Source organism: Dendropsophus ebraccatus, chromosome 5, assembly GCF_027789765.1.
Source record: "Dendropsophus ebraccatus isolate aDenEbr1 chromosome 5, aDenEbr1.pat, whole genome shotgun sequence".
Classification (NCBI taxonomy): Eukaryota; Metazoa; Chordata; class Amphibia; order Anura; family Hylidae; genus Dendropsophus; species Dendropsophus ebraccatus.
In genome coordinates, this window is record NC_091458.1 from 162120768 (window position 1) to 162141023 (window position 20256).

The 20256-nt window shown below is 46.7% G+C and overlaps 1 protein-coding gene across 7 annotated transcripts in view; it reads right to left on the minus strand.

Annotated features, from left to right (window-relative positions):
• Positions 1 to 7728, minus strand: part of DHX40 (DEAH-box helicase 40) — a 48890-nt gene extending 41162 nt beyond the window's left edge. For 2 of the 7 annotated variants that reach the window (XM_069971811.1, XM_069971805.1), the window contains exons 1-3: positions 7502 to 7638; positions 4649 to 4843; positions 2465 to 2610 (exon numbers count right to left, since the gene is read on the minus strand). In XM_069971811.1, the coding sequence (XP_069827912.1) occupies positions 2465 to 2610; positions 4649 to 4843; positions 7502 to 7553 (393 nt within the window). In that variant the 5' untranslated portion in view covers positions 7554 to 7638. The other 5 variants (XM_069971809.1, XM_069971810.1, XM_069971808.1 and 2 more) reach the window with 5 other exon arrangements.
• Positions 7729 to 20256: the final 12528 nt, after the last annotated feature.

Below are 20256 nucleotides of genomic sequence, written 5' to 3' on the forward strand. Positions count from 1 at the left end.
CTCCATGTTTAGTTTAGGCAAAATAACTAGCATTGTGTAACCTGTGCAGTGATTTACGGAACGACTGGAGTGTGACCGGCAGTGGACGTTTTCCATGTGTCAAGATGAAAGCAGAAACTACTGTGCAGCGGGGACCGACACCAGTGGGGGGGATCAGCAACGGGGACCGACACCAGTGGGGGGGATCAGCAACGGGGACCGACACCAGTGGGGGGGATCAGCAACGGGGACCGACACCAGTGGGGGGGGATCAGCAACGGGGACCGACACCAGTGGGGGGGATCAGCAACGGGGACCTGCACCAGTGGGGGGGATCAGCAACGGGGACCGACACCAGTGGGGGGGATCAGCAACGGGGACCGACACCAGTGGGGGGGGATCAGCAACGGGGACCTGCACCAGTGGGGGGATCAGCAACGGGGACCGACACCAGTGGGGGGGATCAGCAACGGGGACAGACACCAGTGGGGGGGGATCAGCAACGGGGACCTGCACCAGTGGGGGGATCAGCAACGGGGACCGACACCAGTGGGGGGGGGATCAGCAACGGGGACCGACACCAGTGGGGGGATCAGCAACGGGGACCTGCACCAGTGGGGGGGATCAGCAGCGGGGACCGACACCAGTGGGGGGGGGGGGGGAATCAGCAGCGGGGACCGACACCAGTGGGGGGATCAGCAACGGGGACCGACACCAGTGGGGGGGATCAGCAACGGGGACCGACACCAGTGGGGGGGATCAGCAGCGGGGACCGACACCAGTGGGGGGATCAGCATCGGGGACCGACACCAGTGGGGGGATCAGCAGCGGGGACCTGCACCAGTGGGGGGATCAGCAGCGGGGACCGACACCAGTGGGGGGGGGGGGGGGATCAGCAGCGGGGATCGGCACCAGTGGGGGGGGGGGGGATCAGCAGCGGGGATCGGCACCAGTGGGGGGGGGGGGATCAGCAGCGGGGACCTGCACCAGTGGGGGGATCAGCAGCGGGGACCGACACCAGTGGGGGGGGGGGATCAGCAACGGGGACCGACACCAGTGGGGGGATCAGCAACGGGGACCTGCACCAGTGGGGGGGGATCAGCAGCGGGGACCGACACCAGTGGGGGGGGGATCAGCAGCGGGAACCGACACCAGTGGGGGATCAGCAGCGGGGACCTGCACCAGTGGGGGATCAGTAGCGGGGACCTGCACCCCGAAAAGGGGTCCAGCAGCGGGGAATCAGCAGCGGGGACCTGCACCCAAGGGGGATCAGCAATGGGGACCAGCAACGGGGACCTGCACCAGTGGGGGGATCAGCATCGGGGACCTGCACCAGTGGGGGGGGGGGGTCAGCATCGGGGACCTGCACCAGTGGGGGGGATCAGCATCGGGGACCTGCACCAGTGGGGGGTCAGCATTGGGAACCTGCACCCGAAAAGGGGACCAGCAGCGGGGACCTGCATCCAAGGGGGATCAGCAGCGGAGACCTGCACCCAAAGGGAGATCAGCAGCGGAGACCTGCACCCAAGGGGGATCAGCAGCGGAGACCTGCATCCAAGGGGGAGATCAGCAGCGTGGAATCAGCAGCGGCGACCTGCACCAGTAGGGGATCAGCAACGGCGACCTGCACCCAAGGGGGATCAGCAGCGGGGACCTGCACCCAAGGAGGAATCAGCAGCGGGGACCTGCACCCAAGAGGGGGGATCAGCAGCGGGGGTCTGCACCAGTGGGGGGTCAGCAGCGGGGACCTGCACCCAAGGAGGAATCAGCAGTGGGGACCGGCACCAGTGGGGGGGGGGATCAGCAGCGGGCGTCTGCACCAGTGGGGGGATCAGCAGCGGCATCCTGACAGGCGGACGTTCACTGCCGCCACAAGATGAATTTCTGCAGCTTACTGGTGTAAGCACAAAGCAGCCGCAGCAGAACTACAAAGATGGCGGCAGTATTGCATCTCCCTTGGATCACCTGACAACCCCGGCTCTATGAGGTGATCCTGCTGATCTGGGGGAGGTAGGATCAGGTATCTCTACTATTATGCTGGAAGGTAGAAACTGCAAATATTATCTCTTTTTTATTTAAAACTGTTCTTAAAGGGGAACTCTGGCCAGACCCATTGTTTTTAGCAATTGGCAGGATAAAAGAAATAACATGGTCTTACCTCCCGCTCCAGCACCGGTGGCTGCTCTGGTCCCCGGGCCGTGATGTGTGACGTCCCCGCTCAGGCAGACAGACGTGCGACGTCCACGCTCAGACAGACAGACGTGTGACGTCCCCGCTCAGACAGACAGACGTGTGACGTCCCCGCTCAGACCAGGAAGCGACCAAGGACCAGAGCGGCGGCATGTGGCCACCGGTGCTGGAGCCGGGGAGGTAAGAGGATGTAATTTTTTTTATCCTCCTCCTCGGCACTTGTTAAAAGAACAGGCCTGGCCAGAGTTCCCCTTTAATTTTGGTAATGGTCATTTAAAGGCTAAAGAGTCCCTACCTGCGAGGTGCAGTCATCAAAACGCACTTGATAGCCGACTGTGCTCCCCAACGAACACCTCAACTCTTCTGCCACTCTCTGCGCTACAGAAATGGTCGCTACTCGGCGAGGCTGAGTGACGCCAATAATACCATCTTCTCCAAAACCTTAAAAATAAAGGGATTTAAAGCATTACTCTACTGTCATGGGGTCAGAGAGATTCAATAAGGAGCTGCCAGGTGTGTAACCACAAACGACCCCAGACACGCACAGGCCGCCATATTACAAGCGTCTATGACCATGATGCAGAGTTTCAGAGACATCACAGTCTTACTCTAGGAGAGATCTGTAGACGTGAGTGCACTTGGTTGGTCTGAATACGAACACTCGGCATTGGATTACCGATGACTGAAGAAGTTGGACGCAGCTCTAGGGATTATGAGGAAACATGGATACAGCTCACGGCCCTCGGACAACATCCAACGTCTTCTCTAGTGATCGGTCAGAAGAGTCAGGAGAAGCCAAATCCAGCCCCAACCGTACACCCCATCTAGTGATGAACCCCCCACAGCTGCATAAAGAGGCACTCTCCTGCGGAGGAACCCAGAAAAACGACAAAGAAACACTCAAAACCGACCGAGCAAATACAAAAACTATGGACTCAAAGGGGCTGCCCAGGCCAAAATGAGTGACGGCCGATCCTGGACGGGAGCGTCTGGCCTGTTCACTGTGCACGAGCCACATCCGAATAGGTGGACCACGGCCATACAGGCTGAACACGGCCATACAGGCTGACCACGGCCCCACCGGCTGACCACGGCCATACAGGCTGAACACGGCCATACAGGCTGACCACGGCCCCACCAGCTGACCACGGCCCCACCGGCTGACCACGGCCATACCGGCTGACCACGGCCCCACAGGCTGACCACGGCCATACCGGCTGACCACGGCCCCACCGGCTGACCACGGCCCCACCGGCTGACCACGGCCATACAGGCTGACCACGGCCCCACCAGCTGACCACGGCCATACAGGCTGACCACGGCCCCACCGGCTGACCACGGCCCCACCGGCTGACCACGGCCCCACCGGCTGACCACGGCCATACAGGCTGACCACGGCCCCACCAGCTGACCACGGCCCTACAGGCTGACCACGGCCCCACCAGCTGACCACGGCCATACAGGCTGACCACGGCCCCACCGGCTGACCACGGCCCTACCGGCTGACCACAGCCCTACAGGCTGACCACGGCCCCACAGGCTGACCACAGCCATACCGGCTGACCACAGCCATACCGGCTGACCACGGCTATACCGGCTGACCACGGCCCTACAGGCTGACCACGGCCATACCGGCTGACCACGGCCCCACAGAATGACCACGGCCATACCGGCTGACCACACACAGGTGGACAAAATTATTATTTCCCCTTACTTATGGAAAGAAAAACCAGAAATAACCTGAAAAAAGAAATAATACATAACAATTCTAGGAAAATGAACAAATGAAAGCCGGACGTTCTCAGCTGAAGCGTCAACAGAAAATAATAAAACAAAACTTAAGAAATCGGCCTGGAGAGAAATGATGGCACCCTTAAAGGGGTAGCTCACCAAAAATTGTTTTCTTTCATCTAGTGCCAGAAAGTTATATGGATTTGTAATGTATTTCTATTACAAAATCTTAGGTCTTCCAGTACTTATCAGCTGCTGTAAGTCCTGCTGGAAGTGGTGTATTCTCTACAGTGTTACAGTACTTATCAGCTGCTGTTTGTCCTGCTGGAAGTGGTGTACTCTCTACAGTGTTTCAGTACTTATCAGCTGCTGTATGTCCTGCAGGAAGTGGTGCATTCTCTCCAGTCTGACACAGTGCTCTCTGCTGCCACCTCTGTCCATGTCAGGAACTGTCCAGAGCAGCAGCAAATCCCCATAGAAAACCTCTCCTGCTCTGGACAGTTCCTGACATGGACAGAGATGGCAGCAGAGAGCACTGTGTCAGACTGGAGAGAATGCACCACTTCCTGCAGGACATACAGCAGCTGATAAGTACTGGAAGACTGGAAATTTTTTAATAGAAATAAATCACAAATCTATAGAACTTTCACCAGCCGATTTAAAAAATATTTTTTCCCCCTGGAGTGCCCCTATAAGGACTGATACTTGTTAGTGGTGTGTACGTGCAGTGTGTGTATTATACAGTCACCTGCTTGGTAGAGATATTGAGGCAGCTGAGTCGTCTTTCCGCTCCCAGTATCTCCAGTAACAACCAGGAAAGAATGGTGTGTGGCGGCCTGCAGCAGCTCCTCCTTACATCTGAGAATGGGCAGGTCGGGCAGGTAACACGGCCCCGGACCCCCTCTGCCCATACGCCGCTCCATCACACTGGGCTTACAATGTTCTAGAAGAGAAACAAACAACATGTCCTGAGCTCAGCGGTGTAATACTATATATATATAAAACACATATAATACAATATATATAATACATATTCAGTATATTTATTTATATATATATATATATATATATACATATACACACACACACACACACAGGATGTTCTCACAGTCATTACCACCTGGTACCAGCAGAGGGCGCTGTATTATGTGTGACTGGTACAGAGGATATAGGATATATATACACACAGTACGGTCACATGGTTATTACCACCTGGCGTCTGCCGAGGGCGCTGTATTATATGTGACTGGTATACAGGATAGAAATATATATATATTTATTTATTTATTTTTTTCAAGAAGTCGCAGCACATCCAAATCGTGCAAAATTCAGTGTATTTATTTCATAATAAAAAGTTAGCCAGTGCAACGTTTCAGTCTCATCTCGAGACCTTTCTCAAGCATTAAACAAACATCTCATATCCTTTTTATACATGTGAACAGCAAAATCAATCAATCAAGTGAAAAACCGTGAGACAGGTGTGCAAGTAAGGTTCCGGAAGGAACAAGGAGTAATACATAAGTTACATCAGTGTCCGTATAGTGTTCCATATATAACATATCTATACAGTGATCAAAGATATATTTACACGAAGTTAGCTCACGCTCACCACTGCTCTGTGAGGGAAGATATAAACATTCTGTTTGCTGATGACCGCCCACGGAGAGTGTCGTTTGTAAACATCTTCAAGACGCATGCGCGGGTGTGTGAACTCCGTATGTCAATGTTCAGTGTAGAGGGAGGTCCAGGGGTACAGGATGCGGTCACAGTCATTAACACCTGGTACCTGCAGAGGGCGCTGTATTATATGTGACTATATGGGATATAGGATATATACACTCACCGGCCACTTTATTAGGTACACCTGTCCAACTGCACGTTACCACTTAATTTCTAATCAGCCAATCACATGGCGGCATCTCAGTGCATTTAGGCATGTAGACATGGTCAAGACAATCTCCTGCAGTTCAAACCGAGCATCAGTATGGGGAAGAAAGGTGATTTGAGGCCTTTGAACGTGGCATGGTTGTAGGTGCCAGAAGGGCTGGTCTGAGTATTTCAGAAACTGCTGATCTACTGGGATTTTCACGCACAACCATCTCTAGGGTTTACAGAGAATGGTCCGAAAAAGAAAAACCATCCAGTGAGCGGCCGTTCTGTGGGCGGAAATGCCTTGTTGATGCCAGAGGTCAGAGGAGAATGGGCAGACTGGTTCCAGCTGATAGAAAGACAACAGTGACTCAAATAGCCAACCGTTACAACCAAGGTAGGCCGAAGAGCATCTCTGATCGCACAGTACGGCCAACTTTGAGGCAGATGGGCTACAGCAGCAGAAGACCACACCGGGTGCCACTCCGCTCAGCTAAGAACAGGAAACTGAGGCTACAATTTGCACAAGCTCATCGAAATTGGACAGTAGAAGATTGGAAAAACGTTGCCTGGTCTGATGAGTCTCGATTTCTGCTGCGACATTCGGATGGTAGGGTCAGAATTTGGCGTCAACAACATGAAAGCATGGATCCATCCAGCCTTGTATCAACGGTTCAGGCTGGTGGTGGTGGTGTCATGGTGTGGGGAATATTTTCTTGGCACTCTTTGGGCCCCTTGGTACCAATTGAGCATGGTTACAACGCCACAGCCTACCTGAGTATTGTTGCTGACCATGTCCATCCCGTTATGACCACAATGGACCCAACATCTGATGGCTACTTTCAGCAGGATAATGCGCCATGTCATAAAGCTAGAATCATCTCAGACTGGTTTCTTGAACATGACAATGAGGTCACTGTACTCCAATGGCCTCCACAGTCACCAGATCTCAATCCAATAGAGCATCTTTGGGATGTGGTGGAACGGGAGATTGGCATCATGGATGTGCAGCCGACAACTCTGCGGCAACTGTGTGATGTCATCATGTCACTATGGACCAAAATCTCTGAGGAAGCTTCCAGCACCTTGTTGTATCTATGCCACCAAGAATTGGGGCAGTTCTGAGGGCAAAAGGGGGTCCGACCCGTTACTAGCATGGTGTACCTAATAAAGTGGCCGGTGAGTGTATATATACAGGATGCGGTCACACGGGTATTACCATCTGTCGCCTGCAGAGGGCGCTGTATTATATGTGACTGGTATACAGGATATATATATATAGTGGATGCGGTCACACGGGTATTACCATCTGTCGCCTGCAGAGGGCGCTCTATTATATGTGACTGGTATACAGGATATTATATATATATATATATATATATATATATATATATATATATATTGGATGCGGTCACACGGGTATTACCATCTGTCGCCTGCAGAGGGCGCTGTATTATATGTGACTGGTATACAGGATATATATATATAGTGGATGCGGTCACACGGGTATTACCATCTGTCGCCTGCAGAGGGCGCTGTATTATATGTGACTGGTATACAGGATATATATATATATAGTGGATGCGGTCACACGGGTATTACCATCTGTCGCCTGCAGAGGGCGCGCTGTACTCCCGCCGCTACATGAAGCCATAGAGCCCAGAGCTCCGTGTACAGATGCGCGGGATTGTCTGTCACGGCCCCCAGCACTCTACCTACCTCCGCTCCTCACCACTGGAAGGCGCCATCTTGTCTGCCACAACTGTAAACCCGCAGTCTGTCATTCAGGCGCTGGGCCGCGCTGCAAAACCAGTGAAAAGCATGAAGGCTTCCGCGTACTGACCCACAATGCACCGCGTCACCGAGCGAACTCCCAACCGTACTTACCAGGACGCCGAACGACTGCAGCTTTTTGTCTCTCGCGGAGATCCGTAGCGGTGCGTGCTGGCAGAGGGAGGATGGCGCCACCTCGTGTCCTGTAAGAGGTGCTGCAGGGTGACGGTGTGTCAGGCTTCTGGTTGTCCGCCATAGTGAGCACACGGTATAGCTGGCCTCATATCTATACTGACCAGGGGGAGAGGACTATATACAGGCAGAAAAGTCACCTCAAAATACAGCAACTACTACTCCATGCCTGCTATATAGCACTGTACACTACACTATATATATATATATATATATATATATACTGCACACACTGTATATCTATGTATACCCCCTCCTAGATGTGACTGATATATATATATATATATATATACTGCACACACTGTATATCTATGTATACCCCCTCCTAGATGTGACTGATATATATATATATACTGCACACACTGTATATCTATGTATACCCCCCCCTAGATGTGACTGATATATATATACACCCCTCCTAGATGTGACTGATATATATATACACCCCTCCTAGATGTGACTGATATATATATACACCCCTCCTAGATGTGACTGACTGATATATACACCCCTCCCAGATGTGACTGATATATATATATATACCCCTCCTAGATGTGACTGACTGATATATACACCCCTCCCAGATGTGACTGATATATATATATATATATATATATATATATATATATATATATATATATATACCCCTCCTAGATGTGACTGATATATATATATACCCCTCCTAGATGTGACTGATATATATATATATATATACCCCTCCTAGATGTGACTGATATATATATATATACCCCTCCTAGATGTAACTGATATATATATATATATATATATACACCCCTCCTAGATGGGACTGATATATATATATACATACCCCTCCTAGATGTGACTGATATATATATACACCCCTCCTAGATGTGACTGATATATATATATATATATATACCCCTCCTAGATGTAACTGATATATATATATATATATACCCCTCCTAGATGTAACTGATATATATATATATACCCCTCCTAGATGGGACTGATATATATATATATATATATATATATACCCCTCCTAGATGGGACTGATATATATATATATATACCCCTCCTAGATGTGACTGATATATATATATACCCCTCCTAGATGGGACTGATATATATATACACCCCTCCCAGATGTGACTGACTGATATATATATATATACCCCCCCCCCAGATGTGACTGATTATATATATAACAAACAAGGGATGGGAGGACGGCACTCTAATGGTGAAAAAATGTGTGATAATTTATTCACCCATAGACGTAATGTAGTCTTTTTCAAGCAAGTACCTAGTGTCATAGATGTGGTATTTATACAGAGGAATACGCCCCCAAGGGGGGGGGGGGGGTGTGTCTCAATCAGTGACGTCTGAAATAAACAATATACACATTATAGAATATCATTTCATCAATGCAGTGATGTGCACAAATTCATATGTGTCCATATACAAAATTACATATTGAATACAATGTGGCTCCAATATATGTGCAAAAGTCCCTTCAAAGTCCGTATAATCATAAAAATAAATAAACATCCATCTTGGTAAGGGTTAATCAGGAGGTTGGACTTCACTCACCATCCGTGTTCCACCAATCCTACGACGTTGTAGCCATTCTGTATTCGGCTTGTAAACAGAAGAAATACACAACTCCGGATGCTATAAGACCACCTGACACAGCGTGAGACACATGATCTCTCAGCGCATTTCGCGCATGCGCACTCACATTCCAATTGTCCGGACGCCATCTTGGAGTAGGGAAAAACTCTAGGTGCCCATATTTCATGCTCGTGAGTAGAGGAACCAACGACTAGCTGGGAAAGAAGACACACAATCACCCCAAATCCTTCGAGATCGTCATAAATAGGTAAATCCAGCCATATTGACGGCGTCAAGCCCATCCATGGTGAATCTTCACTTATGGGCAATCAGACTCCGTATTGAACTCATGTTAAGCCCATAAGGCTGTAAAGTGTTGAGGCGTGAAATCCATTGGGCTTCCCTTTGTTTTAGCATCCTCTGCCTATTGCCACCTCTACGCAGAACTGGAACGTGGTCTATGACCATAAATTTCAATTGTTGGACAGTATGTCCAGCCTCGGCAAAGTGTCTGGAGACGGGAAGATCAAATCTCCCAGTACGTATGGATGACGTGTGTCTGGACAACCATGAGTCATCCATACGTACTGGGAGATTGGATCTTCCCTTGTCGAGGCTGAACATACTGTCCAACAATTGAAATTTATGGTCATAGACCACGTTCCACCGAATATTATACATTGCCGGATATTATACACATTGCCGGATATTATACACCTCACCGGATATTATACACCTCACCGGATATTATACATTGCCGGATATTATACACATTATACACTATTCCCAGGCCAGCACATCGGTAAGTGACCGGCGGGGTGCCTGGTGATCAGCTGATTGCAGCCTCACACAGTGATCAGAGGGAGTGTCCGTTAATTATGTGGCAGTTGTGATGTGTAATTGCAGCTCAGCTCCCATTCCGATAAATGTTGGCAAAAACATTTTTAAAAAATGTCAGGACTAAGTATTAAAGAATGAACGTAACAGCAGGCACCCCACTCCTCACATTATACACCACATGCTGCTATACTGTACAGTAACTTATATATCACATATCCAGCTGCTGCTGTGTTATCAGGGTTATACAGTTACTATACATTATACACCACATGCTGCTATACTGTACAGTAACTTATATATCACATATCCAGCTGCTGTGTTATCAGGGTTATACAGTTATTATACATTATACACCACATGCTGCTATACTGTACAGTAACTTATATATCACATATCCAGCTGCTGTGTTATCAGGGTTATACAGTTACTATACATTATATACCACATGCTGCTATACTGTACAGTAACATATATCACATATCCTGCTGCTGTGTTATCAGGGTTATACAATTACTATACATTATATACCACAGGCTGCTATACTGTACAGTAACTTATATATCACATATCCAGCTGCTGTGTTATCAGGGTTATACAGTTACTATACATTACACACCACATGCTGCTATACTGTACAGTAACTTATACATCACATATCCAGCTGCTGTGTTATCAGGGTTATACAGTTACTATACATTACACACCACATGCTGCTATACTGTACAGTAACTTATATATCACATATCCAGCTGCTGCTGTGTTATCAGGGTTATACAGTTACTATACATTATACACCACATGCTGCTATACTGTACAGTAACTTATATATCACATATCCAGCTGCTGTGTTATCAGGGTTATACAGTTACTATACATTATATACCACATGCTGCTATACTGTACAGTAACATATATCACATATCCAGCTGCTGTGTTATCAGGGTTATACAGTTACTATACATTATATACCACAGGCTGCTATACTGTACAGTAACTTATATATCACATATCCAGCTGCTGTGTTATCAGGGTTATACAGTTACTATACACTATATACCACATGCTGCTATACTGTACAGTAACTTATATATCACATATCCAGCTGCTGTGTTATCAGGGTTATACAGTTACTATACATTACACACCACATGCTGCTATACTGTACAGTAACTTATACATCACATATCCAGCTGCTGTGTTATCAGGGTTATACAGTTACTATACATTACACACCACATGCTGCTATACTGTACAGTAACATATATCACATATCCAGCTGCTGTGTTATCAGGGTTATACAGTTACTATATATTATACACCACATGCTGCTATACTGTACAGTAACTTATATATCACATATCCAGCTGCTGCTGTGTTATCAGGGTTATACAGTTACTATACATTATACACCACATGCTGCTATACTGTACAGTAACTTATATATCACATATCCAGCTACAGTGTTATCAGGGTTATAGAGTTACTATACATTATACACCACATGCTGATTGCTATACTGTACAGCAACTTATATATCACATATCCAGCTGCTGCTGTGTTATCAGGGTTATACAGTTACTATACATTATACACCACATGCTGATTGCTATACTGTACAGTAACTTATATACCACATATCCAGCTGCTGTGTTATCAGGGTTATACAGTTACTATACATTATACACCACATGCTGCTATACTGTACAGTAACTTATATATCACATATCCAGCTGCTGTGTTATCAGGGTTATACAGTTACTATACATTATACACCACATGCTGCTATACTGTACAGTAACTTATATATCACATATCCAGCTGCTGCAGTGTTATCAGGGTTATACAGTTACTATACACTATATACCACATGCTGCTATACTGTACAGTAACTTATATATCACATATTCAGCTGCTTCTCATTGTTTTATCTCTTCTACATGTTGTTCAGAATAATAATCAGTATATTTGGGGTGTGGAACCAATTGTCTGCAGATCAGTGATTTCTTATGGGAACATTTGCTTTGGTATAAGAGTGATTTGGATTACAAGCGCAGTCCCGACATTATACTCCTAATCCAAGGCACAACTGTATATCGGTGTCCTTCCTTACTGTAATATATTATATATTGGTGTCCTTCCTTACTGTAGTATATAATATATATCGGTGTCCTTCCTTACTGTAGTATATATCGGAGCCCTTCCTTACTGTAGTATATATCGGTGGCCTTCTTTACTGTAGTTTACATGGGAGCCCTTCCTTACTGTAGTATATATCGGTGCCCTTCCTTATATATCAGAGCCCTTCCTTACTGTAGGATATATCGGAGCCCTTCCTTACTGTAGTATATATCAGTGCCCTTCCTTATATATCGATGTCCTTCCTTACTGTAGTATATATCGGAGCCCTTCCTTACTGTAGTTTATATCGATTCCCTTCTTTACTGTAGTTTACATGGGAGCCCTTCCTTACTGTAGTATATATCGGAGCCCTTCCTTACTGTAGTATATATCGGAGCCTTTCCTTATATATCGATGTCCTTCCTTACTGTAGTATATATCGGAGCCCTTCCTTACTGTAGTATATATCAGTGCCCTTCCTTATATATCGATGTCCTTCCTTACTGTAGTATATATCGGAGCCCTTCCTTACTGTAGTATATATCGGTGCCCTTCCTTATATATCAGAGCCCTTCCTTACTGTAGTATATATCGGAGCCCTTCCTTACTGTAGTATATATCAGAGCCCTTCCTTACTGTAGTATATATCGGAGCCCTTCCTTACTGTAGTATATATCGGTGCCCTTCCTTACTGTAGTATATATCGGTGCCCTTCCTTACTGTAGTATATATCGGTGCCCTTCCTTATATATCAGAGCCCTTCCTTACTGTAGTATATATCGGAGCCCTTTCTTACTGTAGTATATATCGGAGCCCTTTCTTACTGTAGTATATATCGGAGCCCTTCCTTACTGTAGTATATATCGGAGCCCTTCTTTACTGTAGTATATATCGGAGCCCTTTCTTACTGTAGTATATATCGGAGCCCTTCCTTACTGTAGTATATATCGGAGCCCTTTCTTACTGTAGTATATATTGGAGCCCTTCCTTACTGTAGTATGTATCGGAGCCCTTCCTTACTGTAGTATATATCGGAGCCCTTTCTTACTGTAGTATATATCGGAGCCCTTCCTTACTGTAGTATATATCGGTGCCCTTCCTTATATATCAGAGCCCTTCCTTACTGTAGTATATATCGGAGCCCTTTCTTACTGTAGTATATATCGGAGCCCTTCTTTACTGTAGTATATATCGGTGCCCTTCCTTACTGTAGTATATATTGGTGCCCTTTCTTACTGTAGTATATATCGGTGCCCCTCCTTATATATCAGAGCCCTTCCTTACTGTAGGATATATCGGAGCCCTTCCTTACTGTAGTTTATATCGATTCCCTTCTTTACTGTAGTTTACATGGGAGCCCTTCCTTACTGTAGTATATATCGGAGCCCTTCCTTACTGTAGTATATATCGGTGCCCTTCCTTATATATCAGAGCCCTTCCTTACTGTAGTATATATTGGTGCCCTTTCTTACTGTAGTATATATCGGAGCCCTTCCTTACTGTAGTTTACATGGGAGCCCTTCCTTACTGTAGTATATATCGGGGCCCTTCCTTACTGTAGTATATATCAGTGCCCTTCCTTATATATCGATGTCCTTCCTTACTGTAGTATATATCGGTGCCCTTCCTTACTGTAGTATATATCGGAGCCCTTCTTTACTGTAGTTTACATGGGAGCCCTTCCTTACTGTAGTATATATCGGAGCCCTTCCTTACTGTAGTATATATCGGTGCCCTTCCTTATATATCAGAGCCCTTCCTTACTGTAGTATATATCGGAGCCCTTTCTTACTGTAATATATATCGGAGCCCTTCCTTACTGTAGTATATATCGGATCCCTTTCTTACTGTAGTATATATCGGAGCCCTTCCTTACTGTAGTATATATCGGTGCCCTTCCTTATATATCAGAGCCCTTCCTTACAGTAGTATATATCGGAGCCCTTTCTTACTGTAGTATATATCGGAGCCCTTCCTTACTGTAGTATATATCGGAGCCCTTCTTTACTGTAGTATATATCGGAGCCCTTTCTTACTGTAGTATATATCGGAGCCCTTCCTTACTGTAGTATATATCGGTGCCCTTCCTTACTGTAGTATATATCGGTGCCCTTCCTTATATATCAGAGCCCTTCCTTACTGTAGTATATATCGGAGCCCTTTCTTACTGTAGTATATATCGGAGCCCTTCCTTACTGTAGTATATATCGGTGCCCTTCCTTACTGTAGTATATATCGGAGCCCTTCCTTACTGTAGTATATATGGGTGCCCCTCCTTATATATCAGAGCCCTTCCTTATTGTAGTATATATCGGAGCCCTTTCTTACTGTAGTATATATCGGTGCCCTTCCTTACTGTAGTATATATTGGAGCCCTTCCTTACTGTAGTATATATCAGTGCCCCTCCTTATATATTGGTGCCCTTTCTTACTGTAGTATATATCGGAGCCCTTCCTTACTGTAGTATATATCGGTGCCCTTCCTTACTGTAGTATATATCGGAGCCCTTCCTTACTGTAGTATATATCGGAGCCCTTCCTTACTGTAGTATATATGGGTGCCCCTCCTTATATATCGGAGCCCTTCCTTACTGTCAGCATCACATGCTTCTCTGGATTTAGATGAAGCTTTGAGCCCTTTATAGACTATCCTCGTCCATTAGCGGCTATTATTAGACGCGGCCTCTGTAATCACTGAACACGCCATAACCTCTGTCTGCTACCGGCATAGTCAATAGGGTTATCAATTATTCAGTTATTGATCAGACTATAAATATGTCCTAGCCAGTGATGCAAGGTTACAGCAGTAGTCAGCGGTGCAGATAGAGGTTGCAGTGACAGCAGTCCAACCTGTCAGCCAGCGCCTTGTCGGCCAATAAACCGTCCTCCAGGTGTATAAGAATAGTAACAGCAGAAACCGGCCCAGTAAAGGTACAGTGAGATGCTGGGTGCGATGCTGTATACTGCACAGTGTGGCGAAGCTACCATGGATGCAGACCATACAACTGCTATGGGACCTGTGCAGCAGGGGGCCCAGCCCAGCACTGCACCTCCTGCCACAAGGGGCCCCCCGATGCACACACATGACCTGGTACAGCCCCTCAGTGCGCCAGTGGCGTTTCTTGCGTGTCAGGGATCTGGGAGAACACCGCAGAACTGTGCTGGGTCATGTGAGTATGGGAGGGGCCCCATAGACAGTCTTTGTGACCCTATGTGTAAATATATTTATTTTGACTTTTTATACTTAAAGAAAATTTACCATCAGGCACAGCGCTCTAAGATTTTTACATGAATAAACCAGAGTCGGTGTCACGGTCCTTTCTTTGAACTGCGGCCCAGTGCCGGTCTATTATCGTCCTGCCCTCCCCTCTGACGCGTCTCCATTACAATCAATGGAGCTGCGTCACAGAGGGGAGGGGTTTCAGCACACTGGGGGCAGACAGGCCCATCTCCAGTGCTTCATGCCAGGGAGGTGCAAGGTAATAGACCGGCACCGTGTATCGATGTAAAAATCTCGAAGCGACAAACCTGATGGGAAATCCGCCATCACATATAGGAGGCCGAGACCCTGGCTGGACTGTACAGGATTCTGACGTGCTTCTTGTAGCGGCCGATGTCGAGTCCCTTTATACTTGTATTGGCCACAAGGTCGGTTTCAGATCAGTGGGAGGATGAGCGGCTGGAACTCGCATACCGGCAATTTCATTTTGGAATTATTGACATTTTTTGGTAATTTTTTTATTTATTTTTTTTGTAACAGTTTATTTACAGCTCCCATAGGATGAGCGTTTTGGGGATAGTGGGAGAGGACTGTGTTCCAGTGTGGAGGGATTGGTGCCGTATCCCACGCGCAATGCCGCCTATGTTATATTGATTATTTGTTTGGCAGCGATTGCAGTGAAAAGAGTTAAATTACACAACACAAAGCTAGATTCTTCACTGTAAACTATTTTTATTAACATGATTAAAAGACCACATAAAAAAATATTTTTTGTGCAAAAAGGATCCAGTAAAGACGGCCAAGAAACCATAATGTAAAGAATCCCATAATCATCACAACATATACTATGTAAGCGTCAAAATCATTGTGTATGCAGTGTATCCACATGGCCTCCTAGATAAACTGCATGTAACTCTACCCAAACCATGCAGTATCTAGAGAATCATAGAGAACGCTTACCCATCGTGGTATCTGGCGTCCGTAACCCAAGTGAAGAGAGTTCTATAAAGAGATGTGAATGTTGTTGCCATCAGACACGTGTGTAGTATGGAGAGCACTGAACTGCTAGACGTGCGGATGGAGAGGGACATGAGGGGCAGATACTGTAGGGCCACATCTGTTCCTGCCCCCTTATTCCAGACCTCATCCACCATTACAGCCGTGCATACTGGCCATGACGCTCAATCAGAAGATGTAAAAGCATGGAAGGAGCTTATAGTAAGAGCTATAGGGAAAGAATCACCCGAAGGCAGGATTTATTACAGACTGGGATACCTAAAAATCAGAGGTCATAAAATCCATTTCTAACCTCATCAATTACAATGACAAAACCACCAGAAAGTGCCGCCCAGCCTTCCGTCCCTCCCCTCTATCCCGTACAGCTATGAGGATAATGGAATACAACACATTATATATACTTGTTTTCTTCCAAGATTACATTTTGTCTGAAGTTTTTGCTCATGGTAAGCGATGAATTGCCGAAAAAAAAAATCAAGATCCTTAGGCGACCAGATGTCTCCCAGTTTATATCGGAGTTCATTACCAACAAGTATTTGGCTTAAAGGGGTTATCCAGCCAAAATCTCTTTCAGATCAATTGGTTTCAGAAAGGTATACAGATTTGTAATTTCCTTCCATTTAAAAATCTCCGGTCTTCTCATCCACAACAAGAGACGTCAAGCTGCCATTGATGTTAGCAGGGGCAATATACGGGATACAGAATCGGATGGGAGTTCTGACAATAAATGGCGGCACCGACCACGGGAGAAAATGTTGCTGTTATCATTCATTTTCTCTGCCGGGGTCTGTACAGGTTTGAGCACAACGGCAAATACAATAGTCACCAGGGCCTGGTATAATACTCCACAGATGTATATTGTCTTCTTATATCTACATGCTTTAATATGTTTGTGCAGTTTTTAGTCCTGCGATACATTATATTGGTCCATTTTGGATTTTACTTTGCACTCCCACGTTTTCCTGATATCAGATGTGACATAGGGTGATTGTTATGTTTGTTTCACACGGATTTCTCGTATATAAGGTCACTGTGGCTATATGTGGTTATAATAGGATCCGGAACTGTGTGAAATGCTTTTGGTTTTATGATCCATGGAATTTTACTATGAAATAATTAAGTTTTTAACGGAGCTGGCGTTCCCATTGCTATTAGGGTTATTCCCATAACAAGTATAAGCGCCTTTTACACGGCCAGAAGTGTTGCTAGAAACACTCCTTCGGACGATAATCAGCCTGAGTAAAATTGACAGCAATCAGCTTAAAGGACAAGTCCGGCAAAAGTTTTATTAAAGTATTGAATTGCCCCCCCCCCCCCCAAAAGTTATACAAATCCCCAATATACACTTATTATGGGACATGCTTACAAAGTACTTTTTTTCCCTGCACTTATGGCCCTATTCCACGGAACGATTATCGTTCATTTTCGGACGATATCGACCGCTACGGACGATAATCGTTCCGTGGAATAGAGTGCAACGATCAGCCGACATCGTTCATGTCGGCTGATCGTTGCAGTCGCTTGTTTTTCAACATGTTGAAAAACAAGCGACTGATATAGCAGCGATCTGCTGCCGTCGCTCCGCTGAATAGGAGCATCGGCAGCAGACTCTGCTATATCCTATGGGCTGCCCGGACGATCAGCGATCCTCCGAGCAGCCCCCCCGCAGCTCCCCGCCGCCCCTCCCGCACTCACCCGCTCGCTGCAGCCGCGTTGAATAGCGGCAGCAGCGAGCGGCGAACGAGGAGCAAACGAGCGCTAATAGCGCTCGTTTGCTCCTCTAAAACGGCCCGTGGAATAGGGCCATTACTACTGCATCAAGGCTTCACTTCCTGGATAACATGGTGACGGCACTTCCTGGATAACATGGTGACGTCACTTCCTAGATAACATGGTGATGTCACGACTCCCAGAGCTGTGCGGGCTGTGGCTGCTGGAGAGGATGATGGCAGGGGATGCTCAGTGTCCCTCCAGTGCCCTGTGTCCCTCAGTGTCCCCCTGCCATCATCCTCTCCAGCAGCCACAGCCCCCACAGCTCTGGGAGTCGTGACATCACCGTGTTATCCAGGAAGTGAAGCCTTGATGCAGTAGTAAGTGCAGGGAAAATAGCACTTTATAAGCATTTCCCGTAATAAGTGTATATTGGTCATTTGTATAACTTTTGGGGGGCAATACAATATTTTAATAAAATTTTAGCTGGACTTCTCCTTTAAGATTAGAAAAGCTGCTGATCACTCACATCTTTTAAGTTCAACCTTTATCGCAATCGGCCGCATATCTTCCTGTGTAAACAGGAGACATGTGGCCAATAGCAAAGGAAAACTGACAGCACAAACATGTATATATTCATGCTGTCAGTTTCCAGATCACACAAGCAGTGCAAACTTACTTTACACATCGTCCACATGACAGCACCACATGGAGGATGTCACCCTTGACCTAACAGGAACAGGAAATACAGAGAGGTTAAAAGGGCACTTCCCCAATCCCACCTCAGTGTTTTTCCTGTTCCTGTCAGGATCAGATGGAATACAGAGGTTACCTGTGATCCTTCCAGGTCATGGGTTGGGACGACAGCCTCAGGATGCGGTCCGGAGTGATCCTCTGTTCCCCCTGCAAGGTCCGGTCATGGCTGAGTGTTGGGTATCTCCTGTCCCGGTCTCCCTGCGGCGCTCACTACGGGTTGATGCAGGGAGACTATCCAGGCTGCCGCTTCCCCTCGCGCGCATCAGCGCTCCTGGGACTAGGCGCGCGGCGGATGTGACGTACGGATTACGTCAGACGGCGGCGCACGATCCCCTCCTATGGACTTCCGGGATCGCGGCAGGGCGTTTTTGGTGCCAAATTAAAAAAAACCTCCTATCAAAGTGTGGTGAACGTGCTGGAGGCGGACCGGAAGTTCGGCAGTGGCGTCAGGTGATGATGGGCGCCAAATTCAAATCATACTCAGCAGTATTTAAGGGTAAGATGTATCTGTCTCTCTCTCTCTCTCTCTCTCTCTCTCCTTGCCATCATGGATTCTCCTGCTGCCACGGGAGAGGCTGCTGAGTCTACTGCTACTGCCGGCTCTGTGAATTAACCCCCTGGGGTCTCCTTTTACTTAGGAAAAGCGATCCTTTTCTGCTGATTCCCTTTTCTATAATTTCCTTGGCTCTCTCTTCTTTCTCTTAGGGAGAAAAAGACGTGCACAAAAGAAGCCAAAGAGTAGAAGATGTGTGGGCTGTAATGACAAAATACCTGATGACTATGCAAAGCAACTATGTAAAGTGTGTTACAATAAGCTGCATCCCTCTTCACGTGTATCCATCTCAGAGGAACTGCGCAAGGTTATTCGTCAAGAAATTAAATCCTCCATGTCCAAATTAACCCCTTCAGCTGCAACTACTTCCGCTTCTGCTACCACTTCTACTGCTCCTCCACCCAAAAAGCGCAAATATGTTATATCAGATTCTGAGTCTGAGGAAGAGAAGGAAGCCTCTGAGGAGGGTGAAGTTACTACTGATCCCGCACCTAAAGAGTCTGGGAAATTTTACTTCTCCTCTGAGGACTCGGAAACCCTAATTAAAGCCCTAAGAAGTGTTATGGGTATTGATTCTGAACAGCCTGTGTCTATTCAGGATGCTATGTTCGGAGGCCTTAAGCCCAAGAAAAAGAAGGATTTTCCCATTCACGAGAATATTAAAGACCTTATTAAAACAGTGGAAGGAGCCTGAAAAAAGACCTAAAGAATTTAG